This window comes from Mustela erminea, chromosome 10 (assembly GCF_009829155.1).
Source record: "Mustela erminea isolate mMusErm1 chromosome 10, mMusErm1.Pri, whole genome shotgun sequence".
NCBI classification, from domain to species: Eukaryota; Metazoa; Chordata; class Mammalia; order Carnivora; family Mustelidae; genus Mustela; species Mustela erminea.
The window spans coordinates 95,866,485-95,880,911 of NC_045623.1; the positions used below are offsets into that span (position 1 = coordinate 95,866,485).

Genomic DNA, 14,427 nt, shown 5'->3' on the forward strand with positions numbered 1-14,427 from the left:
CCTTGAATGAGAAGCCAGAGATGGTGGTCTTCCATTGTGCAGATGAGGAAGCCAGGACCCAGGCAGAGGAAGTATTGACAAGCTCTGAGCGGGGCAGGGGAGGCAGTCCAGTGGAGGACTGCAGAAGGAACTAGAATATTAGAGCTGAATTTTGTGTGTGTGTGTGTGTGTGTGTGTGTGTGTGTGTTTGCTTGTTCATTCAACAAATATTTATAGAACCGCTTCTGCCAGTCCAGACAGCTCATGTTGCCCAGGGTCTCGTCCCACTTCACCAGCTGCTTCTCCAACCCCAGGGCCCCTCAGGCAAATCCAGTCCACACCACAGTCACTGCCTCAGCTAGTGTTTATTAAGAGTCCACACAGGCAGGCCTGGGGCAGAGGGGAAGCCCCAACGAGCACCACGGCCCCTCTGTGGCCAGTGACTGGGGCCAGAGTTGAATCTAATCAGCACCAAGGAGAGCGTCAGGCCACGCATGGACAGCTCCCTGGGAGTGTGGGGTGATGGATCCGGGGGGACTCGGACCTAAAAGGACCTTATGGCAGGTAAACTGTGGGAACCAAGAGTCCCCCTCAAAAAGGACCCAGGACCCTATGCCAGGGTTCACCAACCTGCCTGAGGGCAGCAACCCACACCAACTTCTTGTGCTCCACTCTGCGTTCCTAAGCAGGCTCCAGTCCTGTTTCCCTGGCTGACCCAGGCAATGCCAGGGGGAGGTGGGGCCCTGGGCTGATGTATCCCCATCAGCTGGTTCCCTTCCAGGCCCGAGGAAGTCCAGGATGGAGGGAGACCTATTCCTGGTGTTGAGCAAGAAACTACCAGCTCCTGCTTTGCTCTCCAGGAGAGACAGTGCAGCAGCCTGGGAGCAGGGACGGGAGCCCCACCCAGCATCCAGAGCAAGAAGCTGGGGAGCCACGGGCAGTCAGGTGGTGGGATCTGGGCCAGGCCTGAAGAGGAGGAGGGAAACGGGAAAAATGGGGAACAAACAGCCCTTTCTGGCCCACAGTGAGAGGCCACCGGGGCTGGATGCCCGGGAGTTTGACAACCGCAGGTATCACCTACAGCAATCCTTGTGGGTGCTGGGTAGTCTGTACGTGCTCTCCTAATTCTCGTGACACCCTATGATCAGGCATTGTTGCCCCCACTTGTACATGGAACACCAGACTCAGATAGGTTAAGGGACCTGTGCAAGAGCTGGCGAGTACTGGAGCGGAGATTCAGATTTCTGTCTTCCTGACTCCTGGGTCAGGTTCTGTGCGGCTCCACACACAACCCACCCACCCCGCCCCAAGATGCTGTCCCGACTGAACATCCTCATCCTCACAGTTAAAGATCATCCAAACCTGCACGTCTCAAACTACACTGGGCACAGTTCACCGGGGGCTCTTGCTAACATGCAGGTTCTGACGCAGCAGGTCTTGGGGGGGGGGGGTGTCAGGGTATGCATTTATAACAAACTCCAAGGAGGTGACACAAATGCTGGTGGCCTGAGGACTACACTTTGAGGAATGAGGGAGCCAGCCCAGCCCTCATCCACCTCTGCAAGCAGAGGCAACCCTCCCCTGCACTCTCATGAAATGTCAAAGATGATTGTCTTCACCCTAAGTTGAACCGAGAAGTCCTTTTCCCCTCTGCCAGAGTCCCCCAGCCACCTCCACACACACGCACAGGTTTTACTCGGCAGTGAGGCATCCTGGAGAAAAACCGTCTGAACCAGCTATTTTCCCCCCGAGGTGGGGGGGCAGTGGGGGCTGGCTTAGTGCCCCCGCTGACCCTCCGAGGGCTCCCAAGATACCCGCAGCCTCCCAGCCTTAGCCAAGAGCTGGTCCAAGGCCTTGGGGACTTGGTTCTATCCAGTACAGCTCCCCACCGACCAGCTCCAAGCCCGGGTCAGTTCGTGGGAGCCCCAAGTGGACGGAGCTGCAGCTGGGACTCCACGGGATCGATGTTGAAGAAACTGACCACCGCGGCAGCCCTGACCAAGGCTGGGGGCTCCCGTGGGGGCCTCTCTAGGCAGCAGGGGCTGGGCCGTGCGCTGCAGGCCGGAGGAGCCACCGGAAGCTGAGCCCGAGTCAGAATTGGAGTCAGGTGGCCGGGGCAGAGGCAGCACGTGCTGCAGGCTCAGGCCCGGCCGGGGGCCGCTGTGAGAGGTGCGCATAGAGGGCGAGGCGAGGCTGGCACGGCGCTCCCCAAGGCAGCGGGAACATGGCAGGAACCTGCCCAGGGCCCGCTTGAAGTCCCGCATGAAGAGTGGGTAGATGATGGGGTTCATGGTGCTGTTACAGTAACCCAGCCACGTGAGAACGTCGAAGAGTTCTGGGGAGATGCAGTCGCACACAGCCTGGAGAGATGGCGTACGTCATGCTTGGTCCCGGAGCAGGGTCACAGACCACCCCAGCCAGCATGGATGGGAGAGGCTCCACAAACACCTATGCCCCAAGAGGCAGCCCACCCTCCTCTTATCCCCATGTCTGGGCTGGGGTGCAGGTCGGGGCCTCCCCAGCGAGGCCTGGACCCACCTGCCCCCTGGGGTGGCATTACCTGCGCTATGTTGGCCACAAAGAAGGGCAGCCAGGTCACAAAGAACATGCCCAACAGGATGCCCAGTGTCAGACTGGCCTTCAAGGCCTTCCTGCTGTGCTTGGTGGCCAGACGTCGGCTATCAGCTGACTCCATCGCCGGGCGTGGGGTCCTGGGTACCTGTGGAAGGAAAGCCACATCCATAAGTTACCTAAGGAAGAGCCCCAGTCTGACCCTGATCCCAGCCACAGACTAAGCCTCAATCCTAATTCTAGACTGAGCCTTAGTGCCAGCAATAAACTGAGCCATTCTGATCCTTGACTGAGGCCCAGCTATATAGCCCTAGGTTCCCCAACAGCAGAACTGACCTTGACTCCAGAGCGAACCTTGATCTTGGCTCTAGACCACGCACCGACATCAACAAGAAACCAAGCCCTGCTCAGGGTCCCAGACTAAGCCCGGATAGTTGCCATAGATTGAGACCTATATAACCAAGGTCTCAAACGGAGCCACGACCCTGGAGAGCACTGATCCCAACCTTAGCCCAGACTGTGGCTTGAGTTCAGTAATAGACTGAGCCCTGACCCTGGCTGGGCACTGAGCCCTGACCCTGACACGAGGCGCTTTAGGAAGGATAGTAAGACAAAGCCAACACTATCAGTTCAGGGGAGCCCCTGCCCACCTCGCCAAGGACAACACTCAGTACAAGTCAACACATGTGGCCACAAGCCCCAGCACCACACAAAGCCTTTGACCCTTCAACAACTAGTTGCAATTAAACCATACTTGACCAAAGAGGCCGTGCCACTGCCCAGGACCTGGCAATCTCTTCATAGAGAGATTTCTCTCATATTTGGGAGTAAAGATAGTAATGATTTTGCCTGCACACTTACCCTTACATTGCACAGAATACAGTGCTTTTCTGAAAACACATGCACGGAGTATATGTTTTCAATAAATCCATTTTAGACTCCTAGGGGTGCTAGTGACCTCGGCATTGAACAACTCAAATTACACTGTGAACTGACAGACATCTTCATTCCCAAACATTGACCTCAAGAGCTAGAGCACGGGGAAGAAAAGGAGAAAGGAGCTTCCCCCAACTGCTGTTGAAGGGGATGCAGGCATGAGGAGGTTAGAATTTGAGTTTGCTGGGGCGCCTGGAAGGCTCAGTGGGTTAAAGCCTCTGCCTTCAGCTCAGGTCATGATCCCGTGGTCCTGGGATGGAGCCCCACACTGGGCTCTCTGCTCGGCAGGGAGCCTGCTTTCTCCTCTCTCTCTCTCTCTCTCTCTCACTCTCTCAATCTCTCTGCCTGCCTCTCTGCCTACTTGTGATCTCTGTTTGTCAAATAAATAAATAAAATCTTTTTTTTAAAAAAAAGACACTTAGAAAAAAAGAATTTGAGTTTGCAGACTGGTGACCAGCAGTCCCAAAACACTAAAAAGCTCTGAACTAGACGATCCTTCTCTCCAGCTCTTACCTCAAATTTTTCGACCTCCTGAGCTCACTGAGAATCCAGTGCAATCTACAAAACATTTCCCCAGAAAACAAAAAGCATATAAACTGTTACACATGCACACACAGAGAAGGAAGAAACATCCCATAATTCCAATGGATTCAGAGACCACCTTGAGGCCCAGCCACGAAACCCCCAATGCCCACAAAAGCTGGGACATAGAAACCCCCCTCTAAAGCGCATGTTTTAATCAATTTGGATTTTCATACATTAGTTTTACACAAAGTGAGACCAACTTACATTTATAATTTAAGTAAATACCAGTATGCCAAGGTATGCACAGTTCATTGAACTATGTAAAGGTCATGTGTGTAGCCTGGAGCCATGCCTGGCCTTTAGAAGCGAGGGATTCCTCTACTCCTTTTCTTTCTTTCTCCTTCCTTTCTTTTCTTTTCCTTTCTTTCTTACCCTTCCTTCTTTCTTTTCTTTTCTCTTTCTTTCTTTCTTTCTAAAATTTTTAAGTAAACTTGAGGCACCTGGGTGGCTCAGTGGGTTAAAGCCTCTGCCTTTGGCTCAGGTCATGATCTCATGGTCCTGGGATCAAGCCTCACGTCAAGTTCTCTGCTCAGCAGGGAGCCTGCTTTACCCCTCTCTCTCTCTGCCTGCCTCTCTGCCTACTTATCTCTCTCTCTCTCTCTCTGTGTGTGTGTGTGTGTCTCTGTCAAATAAATAAGTAAAATCTTTTTTTTTAAGATTTTATTTATTTATTTATTTATTTATTTATTTATTTGACAGAGATCACAAGCAGGCAGAGAGGCAGACAGAGGAGGTGGGGGAAGAAAGCTCCCTGCTGAGCAGAGAGCCCGATGTGGGGCTCCATCCCAGGACCCTGAGATCATGACCTGAGCAGTAGGTAGAGGCTTAAACCACTGAGCCACCCAGGTGCCCCAAATAAGTAAAATCTTAAACAAAAAAGATTTTTAAGTAATCTCTACACCCAACGTGGGGCTCAAACTCACAGCCCCAAACTCACAGTTGCAAGTTCCTCCAACTGAGCCAGCCAGGTGTCCCTCCTCCAAAATTTCCTATACTGCAGGAGAGCCCAGCTTAGCTCTTGAGGGAGCCAGAGGTGGGCTGAGTACAGAGTAATTGAAAAAGTCAGAAGGAGGCAGGAAGGGAACCAGATTTCCAGGCAACCTTCGCAGATGGAAAGGGGGTGGAGGAGGCAAAGCCAAGAAGATGTGTTAGTCCCGGGAGCACCAAAGCCAAACCCCCACCCGGCTCTGGCGCAGAGAGGCCCCCTTTCAGCCCTGCCCATCTCTCCCTGCCTCCCCTTTAGGGTCCTGTCCATGGTGCTGAAAGCCCAGGTAGATGCTATCTATCTTTAAGATTAAGGAGGCTAGAATGGCGGTAGGCAGAAGTGGGGAGATGAAGCACACTGTAACTCCCACCTCTCAGTATGTTTATCCAGGTGAAATCTGGTTATATGAATACCAAGGACAAATTCACAAAGCACAGCCTAAGAGAAGCCTTTGATTTCTCCCCTCCGTCTTGGTGGGGCCGCCTTGTGTGGAGGCAAGAGCTGGACTTGTAAGACAAGTGATCTGGCTTCAAGTCATGCCTCTACCACTTACTCGCTCTGTGATCTTGAGACAGTCTCTGTTTCCACATCTGTAAAATGGGAAAAACAATACTCAGCTTGTGGAGTCGTTGCGAGGCTTTGGATAATAAATGCATGCACAGTGCCTGACGCGGAGTTAAGTGCTACATACACAGTAGCCCTGAGGTCGGTTCAGTGCTGTGTGTTGGAGGCTGGGGGAATTTTGAGCACCCTCAGGAGCCCCGTCCTTCTGCTAGCAGCTCAGCCTCTCCAAAGCAGCACAGATGTCAGGACAAATGCTCTGACTCACCATGCTGTAGCTAGGGAGGGAGAAAGGCTCTGCTCTTCTCTTTCATTGTCTCCTTTTCTCCCTCCCAGGGTAGACTCTGTGTGGCTCCTGTGGCCCCACCATGGTCAGCCTGGAGAGCCTCCTGCTTCCCTCAAAGATCTGCCATGCTTTCACATTGCTGCCATCGATGGGGACAGATGATAGGGAAGGAGGGAGCCACCATCTCCAGAGAAGCCACTCACACCAGTACCCCCCGACCTCTGGCAGCCTGGGTGGGGCAAGAGACAGCCCTGATCTTGTCAGAGCTCTAGGGCACTGGGGAACTGAGACCCTGGAGAGATATCTGGGTGGGAGGCAATCACTGGGAAAGGAGCTCCAGAGAAGGAATTAAAGATGGCCTCAGGTTCCCTCTCTAGGAATCTTCCTGGGAGAAACCTGGGTTTTTCTTTCTCTTCTTCTCCCCCAAAGATTTAACCCAAGAACACAAGCAGAAGGGAAGAGAGAAGGCCCAGAGAAGATAGGGGACCTTCCCCAGGTCCTACTGTCCCAGCACAAGGCCTCAAAGCAAAGCACTCCAAGTGACCCCATTCAGCACTTTGTCCGCATTTAAGGAGCACTACTGTGTGTTAGCATCTGATCTTCCTCGTGCCATTCAGCCTTGACGTGAGGTAGGTATTAGTATCCCCATTTTGCCGATAAGGTTCAGAGAGGCAAAAGAACTTGCCCGTAGCCACACAGCAGATAAGGGCTGAGTTGGGATTCAAAGTCATTCCTAGCTCCAGAAATTGCATTCCTAGCTCCAGAAACTGCATTCCTAGCTCCAGAAATTGCTTGCATGCGGGGGGTTACAGAAACCCCAGCACTGTCACAGAGGCCCTCATGGGGCAGAAGCCAGTGGCAGCCGCCAGCCTCACCCTGAGGTCTAGCTCATGCCAGCTGCAACTGCCCACTTCTCTCTGCCCTCGCGGCCATGTGCTGTTGTTTGCACGCCCCTACCACTGCCGAGGGCAGCCGCCTGGGTGACAGGCTGACAGTGCCTCTCCGGGAGGCAGTCGCACAGAGAGGTTTCCCGTGCGATAAATATCCAAGCACACCTGTACACTCGGCATACACAGACATGTGTATGGCAACACTATTCCTGGAAAAAACTGGAAACAGCCAAAATGTGCACAGAAAGATGGCAGTTAAATAAACAATCGTACCTTCCCATTATAGATGACACACAGATGTTTCCAAGAATATAATTGGTCAAATGACAAGATCTCCAAGACATAATACCAATATTAAGTGGTAATGGCAAGTTTCAAAATGGTAGGTACAACAGGACTCCATTTGCTTTAAAATTACACAAAACAGGGGCGCCTGGGTGGCTCAGTTGGTTAAGCATCTGCCTTCAGCTCGGGTCATGATCCCAGAATCATGGGATCGAGTCCCGCCTAGGGCTCCGTGCTCAGCGGGGAGCCTGCTTCTCCCTCTCCCGGGCTTGTGTGCATTCACGCTCTCACTCGCTCTCTCTCAAATAAATAAATAAATAAAATCTTCAAAAAATATTTTTAAGTAAAAAAATAAAAATAAAAAAATACACAAAACAAAAAAAAATACACAAAACAAAGCACTAAGTCTCTTTGGATACATAAACAAACATGGAAACACACACACACACAGGAGTGGAAAGACACATCCTAAATCAGTAAGAATATCCCTAGGAATCGAAGGTGGCTGGGTGGGACTTGGGAGGTTCTTTCACCTTATCTCTATGGTTGGATAGTTTTAAAATTTTTTATCTATTTTTTTAAGTAGGTTCTACACCCAACGTGGGGCTTGAACTCAGGACCCCAAGATCAAGAGCCACATGGTCTATCAACTGAGCCAGACAGGCACCCTCTGGATTTTTATTTTAAAGTGTATTTATGTATTCCCCTGTATAATTCAAAATTTTTATAATCACCTACTTGTAGTGTGAGGGTTCTAAGACAGACTCTGGAGCCAGATGGTCTGGTTTCAAATCCTGGCTCTGTTACTAACTGGCAGTGTGACCCCAGGCAAGGAGTTTCACCTCTCTGTGCCTCAGCTTTCTCATCTGTAAAATGGCCATCACAGGGGCATCCGCCCCACAGGGTTGTAGTAAGGACTAGCAAAGGTAGCACGCACAGAGTCAGCTGATCAGAGCCTGGCACTCAGTAAGCCCCACAGAAGCATCAGCCAGCATTTCTGTTGTTAGAGTCCGGCTCAGCTCTTTGATTCTGGTGATGATGCTGTTATTGGCAGCAACAAAGGTTTTTTTTTTTTTTTCCCCCTAAAGACACTCCGAGGGATGACTTCTCCAAAACCACGTATCTCACCACCGAGAGGAAAGAGGAGGAACAAACACATGCTGAGCACCTAGTGTGTGCCAGGCTGACATACGTCGTCTCGCCGATCCTTCAAACAGCCCCAAGTCATAAGTAGCATTGCTCCTGGGGTAGTGGGAGCTGAGTGGCTTGTCCAAAGTCATCAGCAGTGCTGGAAGCAGGATTTGAACCCCTGACCAGCCGGATGCCCAAGCTCCTACAGCCAGCCCTGGCTGCCCCGGACCCCCTTGTTCCCATCAGCAGCCCAGTCTGCCATGCTCAGCCTCGCTGCTCTGTCAGCCTCTCCCCAGCTCAGCCCCCTCCTCCCCCTCTGAGATATTTCTGTGATCACAGCCTCCTCCTCTGAGGAGGAAGGACAGCAATGGAAGGGAAGACAGATCGCTAAGACAAAGTGATGCGGAGCTGGGTGAGAGAGGGTGGAAAAGGCTGGCGGAGGAGGCGGGTGGGGGGGACTGATGGAGAGAAGGGGGAGAGGCAGATGGGAAGATGTAGAAGGCGGAGAAGCAGGCGAGATGGACCTGGAGGGGAGAAGGGTGGGAAAAGGGGAGGAAGAGGATGTGCAGAGGGAGGCGGCGGGTAAAGGGCTGCGAACCAAAGGCTCAGGTCCTGACGCAGAGACAAAGAGGCTGGGGAGGCAAACACCCGGCAGACCTCCTTCTCCCCTGCCGCTCTCCATCGCTGACCTCCCACACTGGTCCCTCCCGAGGACAAGCGGCGTCCCGCCCCGGCACAGATCTCTGCACATCTCTCTCTCCCCTACACTGGCGGCATCTCACTCACTCTGAAGCCACTCTCCCCGTGCCCCGCTCTTCATCCCAGCCCAGTCTCTGCTGCAGCTGGCAGGGAGACCCCCTACCTCACAGCCGCAGGGCCACGAAGCCCCGGCTGAGACCGCCGAGCTAACCAGTGGCTTCTGAAAAGCCAGTTCACACAACGAGGCCGATGTGGGGGGGTGGGTGGGAGGAGCGATTAAAATACTCGAGCCTGCTCAGTTACCACGTCCTCAAACCTGGAGGAGCTGGGGCTTCCGAAACCCATGTGCCCCCACCTGTCCCCTGTGGAGAAGCTAGCAGCCGGACTCGGGAAGGGAGCTCAGGGCTAAGTAGGGCTGAGGACTGGAGGAAAGGGGTCCAAGGCACCCCAAGTTGTGTTCATTTTCATCAGTTCCTTTAGTCCAGGCACTGGAGCTCCCGCTGCCCGGCTGGAAGCCTAGGTTCTGGGACAGGCCAGCTTGGGTGGGAGGAAAGGTGTTGTGACCCAGGAAAATGGAGGAGAGGCCGTGTTCCAGGAACAAAATCCCAAAATGCTGGCAGTTGAGCCGACAATAAAGAAAGCAGGCGTACAGGAGGCTGGCTAAGGAGCTGAGTGGTTGGGAAGTGGTGGGGTCAGACCCCTCCCCTCTCTCGGAACCCCAGTCTCCCCATCTGCCCCATGGGGATGATGGTGGGTGTTTGGGGGACAAGCTTAGCCCAGTGTCAGTACATGGCAGGCACAGAGAAACCGTGGGACTGCGGCGGTCGGCACCCCGGGGCTCCGGGCCACAGTCTCAGGTCCAATCCTGGCACCAGCCAGTTAGCCTCAGGGACAGAAATTGTGTCACGGGTACCACTGGCACGGAGAATCCAGACCCGTCCCACCCCAACCCAACCTCACCAAGAACAGCCACCTCCTCACATCCTTGGTCACTCGCGCAGAGCTCCCCGAGGCGCAGGAGCATAAGATGACCCGTAAGAGAACTCAATGACGGAGCGAGAACATGAGACTTTTCCTGCATTCTCCCAGCTCCTTTTCTGGTTGTGTCAAGAGAAAGTGGGTGTTGATGCCGCTCAGTCTTTAACAACCCGATAGCACCAAAGAGAAAGCGGGCCTGGGGCTGGGCCCCTCGGACCTCCCCTCCGAACTCCAGCAACACAGCTGGGGTTCCTGAAGAGTGCGCGGCAGCTGTCTTTAGGACCACCTTCTGTTTATGGCCAAGGTACCGAGTTTCCATTTCCGGAAGAGATAAGAAGGGTCCTTTCTAAACCAAGGCATGGAAGGAAAAAGATAAGTGAGGCAGCAGAGAGAAATATGCAAAATGCAGAAGAAGGGAGCCCCTGAGGTGCGTGGGTGGGTGGAGAGAAGGCAGAAAGTCCCACGTGGTTCCAGATGCCTCCAGTTTGGGAAACGCTCCTTTACAAGAACCCAGGGGGAGAGGGTGCATGGCTCAGGGAGGCCTTTCTACTGCTGGAGAACCAAGTGAGAGTCACAGCCACCTACTGGGATTCAGGAATGTTCTCCAGTGCGCACAGACAGAGGGAGGGAGTAGGACTGCAGCCTTGACCTCGGGTTCCCTGAAGGCCTGACCCCCTGGTTGATAGGGCAGCTGCAGCTCCAGGACGCAGGGCCTGGGGGTCGGGGGGTGTCAGGCAAGCTGCTCCCAAGGCCTGCCTTTCAGCCACCCCCCACCATCCACACAAACCCCCAGTACCTCCCATCCTGCAGGAGGCTCCTCCCCCTGAGACTACATCAAGACCAGAGAAGCCCTCAGGACCTTCCTCGGGGCCTGCCCCCTAATTCTCTGTGCCTCAGGCCTGGTCAAGCTAAAGCCCCATTCTTTGGGGGTTTAGAACTATGGACAGTCAGACTCGGGTGCCATATGGTCCGAGTGACAAGAGCAGACAACCCCACTCCAGTCACCGCAGGGCCTTAGCACTCACAAGTCATTAGTGAGCACCCAGGATGTACCATGAGGATCAAAACCACACCGGATGCGCCCAGCTTACACTCTCGTGAGGGAGCTAGACAATGACCAAGTCGACACATAAACCTGCGGTTGGGATAGAGAATAACAGGGTGAGGGAGCTTAGACGGTCTGCAGACAGGGCGGTCCGGGACAGACGCTGGGGAGAGGTGACCTGTGAGCTGAAAAGGAGGCAGGCAGGACAGCCCCAGGGGAAGAGCCGGCCAGGCAGAGAGGGAACAGCGAGGCCAAGTCCTGGACACCGACCACAATCTGGTGCCTTCCAGAAACATCAGAAGGGCTGGTGAAGGCAAGGGGAGGAGGTGAAGCTGGAGAGCTTGGCAGAGGCACATTCCCAGGCCGGATCCCGACAGGGGTCTCCGCTTTTATCTTAAGAGAGACAGGACCACTTCTGTTTTGTCAAGCGCTGGCTCCTGGGCAGAGAGTCGACCTGAGTGAGTGTGGAGCGGAAGCAGGGGAAGCCGGCAGGAGACTAGTGACGGCTTCCGGGAAAGAAGCAATGGTGGGCTGCCAGAAGGGTGGCCTTAGAGGTGGGGCGTGTTCGGGAGGACAGCCCCAACAGGCCTTGATAATGAACCCCATGAGCATGAGGGAGAGAAATTATTCCTAAGTTTCTGTGGGGTGATGCCCTGATGTGCCCACTTGCCGTGATGGGAAAGACAGGGAGAAAAGCAGGTGGGGGCGGGGACACCCAGAATTCCCTTGGCCCATGTTACCTTCCGGAAGCCAACCCCGCATGCTGGCGGAGCTGTCCTGGGGACAGTCAGCACTGAGTCTAGAGCGCAGAAGAGTCGGGTGTGTTGGAAATGGCCACTTGGAGGTCACCAGCAAAGGTATATATTAAGTGACGGATGCCCTGTGGGCACCCAGAGGCTGCTCATGGCTCTCCATCCCCCAAGCCCGGGCCTCCCTGCGCGTCCCAGGTACCTGCAGCGTCTCCAAGGCCTGGCCGGCGGCACCGGTCGTGAGCGAGGCCACCTGCACCGCCTGCTTGCGTGCTGCCAGCAGGATCCTGCAGTAGGTGTAGCAGATGGCGCCCGAGGGCAGGAAGAAGGTGAGGCCCGACGCCACGAGGACAAAGGGCAGGCTGGCCAGCAGGCGGCATTGGCCCGGGGCAGGGGCCCGCGCGCGGCCCAGCTGGTGCCAGCCCAGCAGCAGGGGCAGGAAGGAAGCGAGCGCGGCCAGGCTCCAGGCGCCCAGGACGAGCCCCAGGGCGCGCGGCGGCGTCATGCGCAGCTTGTAGCTCAGCGGCGAGAGGATGAGCAGGTAGCGGTCCAGGCTGATGAGGCAGAGGTTGAGGATGGAGGCGCTGCAGCACATCACGTCGAAGGCGGCCCAGAGCAGGCAGAGGCCGCGCGCCAGCACCCAGCGCCCGTACAGCGCGTTCAGCATGGCGGGCGGCATCACCACCAGCCCCACCATCAGGTCCGACGTGAAGAGCGACACCAGGAAGAAGTTGGACGTGTTGCGCAGCGCCGGCTGCGTGCAGATGAGCGCGATGAGCAGCGAGTTGGCCGCCGCCGTCAGCACGATGACCACGCACAGCGCGGCAGCCACCCAGCCGCTGCCCGCGGGGTGCGACGGCGGCCCCGACCCCCAGTCCGGGGTGCTGTGGTTGGCGGGGCCGGGCTCAGGGACCATGGGGGCAGGGGGCGGAGGGCGAGGACGTCAGGCGCGAGGGGCTCCGGAGGACGAGGTGGGATGCGCGGGAGGCCTGAGGGAGGGACCTGAGCAGAGGCTGGGTGGGCGTCGTCGGTGAGAACGGACCGCCACCAGGGGTCTGGGGGGAAGAGAGGGACAGGGGCACTAGGTCAAGGGGCAACGAGCCAAGGAAGATGGAGAGGGGTTATATGGTGTGAGGTGGGGACACGGAGCAAACGGTAGGGATTTGGAAGGGGGTACCTGATGAGGTGCAGAGTCCCCGATAGAGAGCGGGCGGGAAATCAGGGACTGCAGGTGGCTGGGAGGTTGAACGGGAGGGGGCAGAGCACCCTAGAGGGGAGGGCGGGAAGGGAGAGGCGGGGACGCGTGCCTGGGGCGGGGACCTGAGGAGCCGGGAGCTGGGACGAACGAGCGCGCTCCGCAGGGGGCAGCCCCTTCCGCGGCAGGTGGCTGTACCCGGGCGCTAGGTGGGGAGCCGCGGTCACTTGGGATGGCAGGGCGGGGGGCGGGCCAGAGCAAAGCCCTCGGTGGAGAAAGCAGGTCTCCGAGCCGACGCAGAGGCAGCCCGGGCTTGGGCGACTACGGCCCCCTGCGGCGTGCGGGAGGATGCCCGGCCGGCCCGCCGGGACAGGAGCAGCAGCAGCGGCCGTGCGGCCGCGGGGTCCCCGGCCCCGCTCCCGCCCGCGCTCGGTACCTGGGCGCTCCGCGCTGCTCCGCTGCCTGCGACTGCGGCAGGCCCCGCAGGGCTGGGGAAGGAGGAGGCGGCCGCGGGCCGGGCAGGCGCCCAGGAAGCCTGGGAGGCTCCGCTAGGGGCCCGCGCCGCGGAGGAGCGGGTGGTGCTTCCAGGAGCGCGCGGTCCCGGAGCCGCGGAGCCTGCGCCCCGCCCCGCCCCGCGGTGGGCGGGGATAACCGAGCCTCCGACCCCCCCCAGCGCGCGGAGTCCTCCCACCTCCGGGTCGCAGCCTCCACCGCCCCTGCGCCCCCGCACACCCCTCTCCCACCTGACGTGGCAGCGGCGCAGGAGGAACTCAGAGGAGGGGCCGTGGCTGCCTTCATCTAGGACTGCTCCCCAGTGGGGGAGCTGCCGGTCCGCAGCCCATCGGGAGCTACCGGGGAGCTCGCTTGACACCCAGATGTGTACACACACACATACATACACATATGTACATGTATCTAATAGTATACATAATATATAACAACCCATATAGCTTTTTTGGAACCTTTAAACAGCAGGTTACCTCCTCCTCGGGGTCCTTTGAGCAGAAACCTAGCGTTCCCCGACAGCACCGGACATGAAGGATGAAGTCTGATGGGTCGGTCCTCCTAGTCTGACACAGAGTGGGAACAGATCTGGGAATCCCTAGGCCAGATGGGGTAGAGGCACTGCAGGTAGAGGTGGAGCACCCCCTGAACGTGCTCTCTCCCCACCAGCGAAGAAGAGTTTGTACCGGGGGCACCTGGGTGGCTCACTCATTAAGCTTCTGCCTTGCTCTGGGGTCATGATCCCAGGGTCCTGAGATGGAGCTCCATATTGGGCTCCCTGCTCAGCAGGAGGCCTGCTTCTCCCTCTCCCACTCCCCCAGCTTGTGTTCCTTCTCTCGCTCTCTCTCTGTGTCATAAATAAATAAAATCTTTAAAAAAAAAAAAAAAAGGAGTCACTACCAGACGCTTCACAGATCAGTACTGTGGATTCCATCCATCATTCAACAAACATTTATTGAGCACCTACTAGATATTGGGCAGTGTTCTGGCCAGTCAGGGCACTACAGTAACCACAACTAAGATCCAGCTTCGTGGAGTTTCGTTCTAG

The 14,427-nt window shown here is 56.1% G+C and overlaps 2 protein-coding genes across 2 annotated transcripts; both read right to left on the reverse strand.

The window, feature by feature from the left end:
• Window positions 1–325: 325 nt before the first annotated feature.
• HTR6 (5-hydroxytryptamine receptor 6) lies at window positions 326–13,692 on the reverse strand. The gene is given in 4 exon segments (XM_032361150.1): window positions 326–1,999; window positions 2,001–2,339; window positions 2,540–2,698; window positions 11,883–13,692. Coding segments are annotated over 4 exon segments (1,323 nt in total). The 5' UTR covers window positions 12,597–13,692; the 3' UTR covers window positions 326–1,888.
• On the reverse strand, window positions 12,600–13,673 carry LOC116600801 (wiskott-Aldrich syndrome protein homolog). The gene is made up of 2 exons (XM_032361152.1): window positions 13,312–13,673; window positions 12,600–12,735 (listed from the first exon to the last, which is right to left on the reverse strand). Exons 1-2 carry the CDS (start codon window positions 13,671–13,673, stop codon window positions 12,624–12,626), a joined length of 474 nt encoding a protein of 157 aa, XP_032217043.1. The 3' UTR covers window positions 12,600–12,623.
• Window positions 13,693–14,427: the final 735 nt, after the last annotated feature.

What these genes read in the sequence shown, in the direction of transcription:
- LOC116600801 (XM_032361152.1), bottom strand. Translation starts at nt 13,673, where the DNA reads ATGAAGGCAGCCACGGCCCCTCCTCTGAGTTCCTCCTGCGCCGCTGCC. An exon ending in GAGCAGCGCGGAGCGCCCAG is followed by an intron (nt 12,736 to 13,311) that starts GTACCGAGCGCG and finishes TCTTCCCCCCAG; the next exon opens with ACCCCTGGTGGCGGTCCGTT.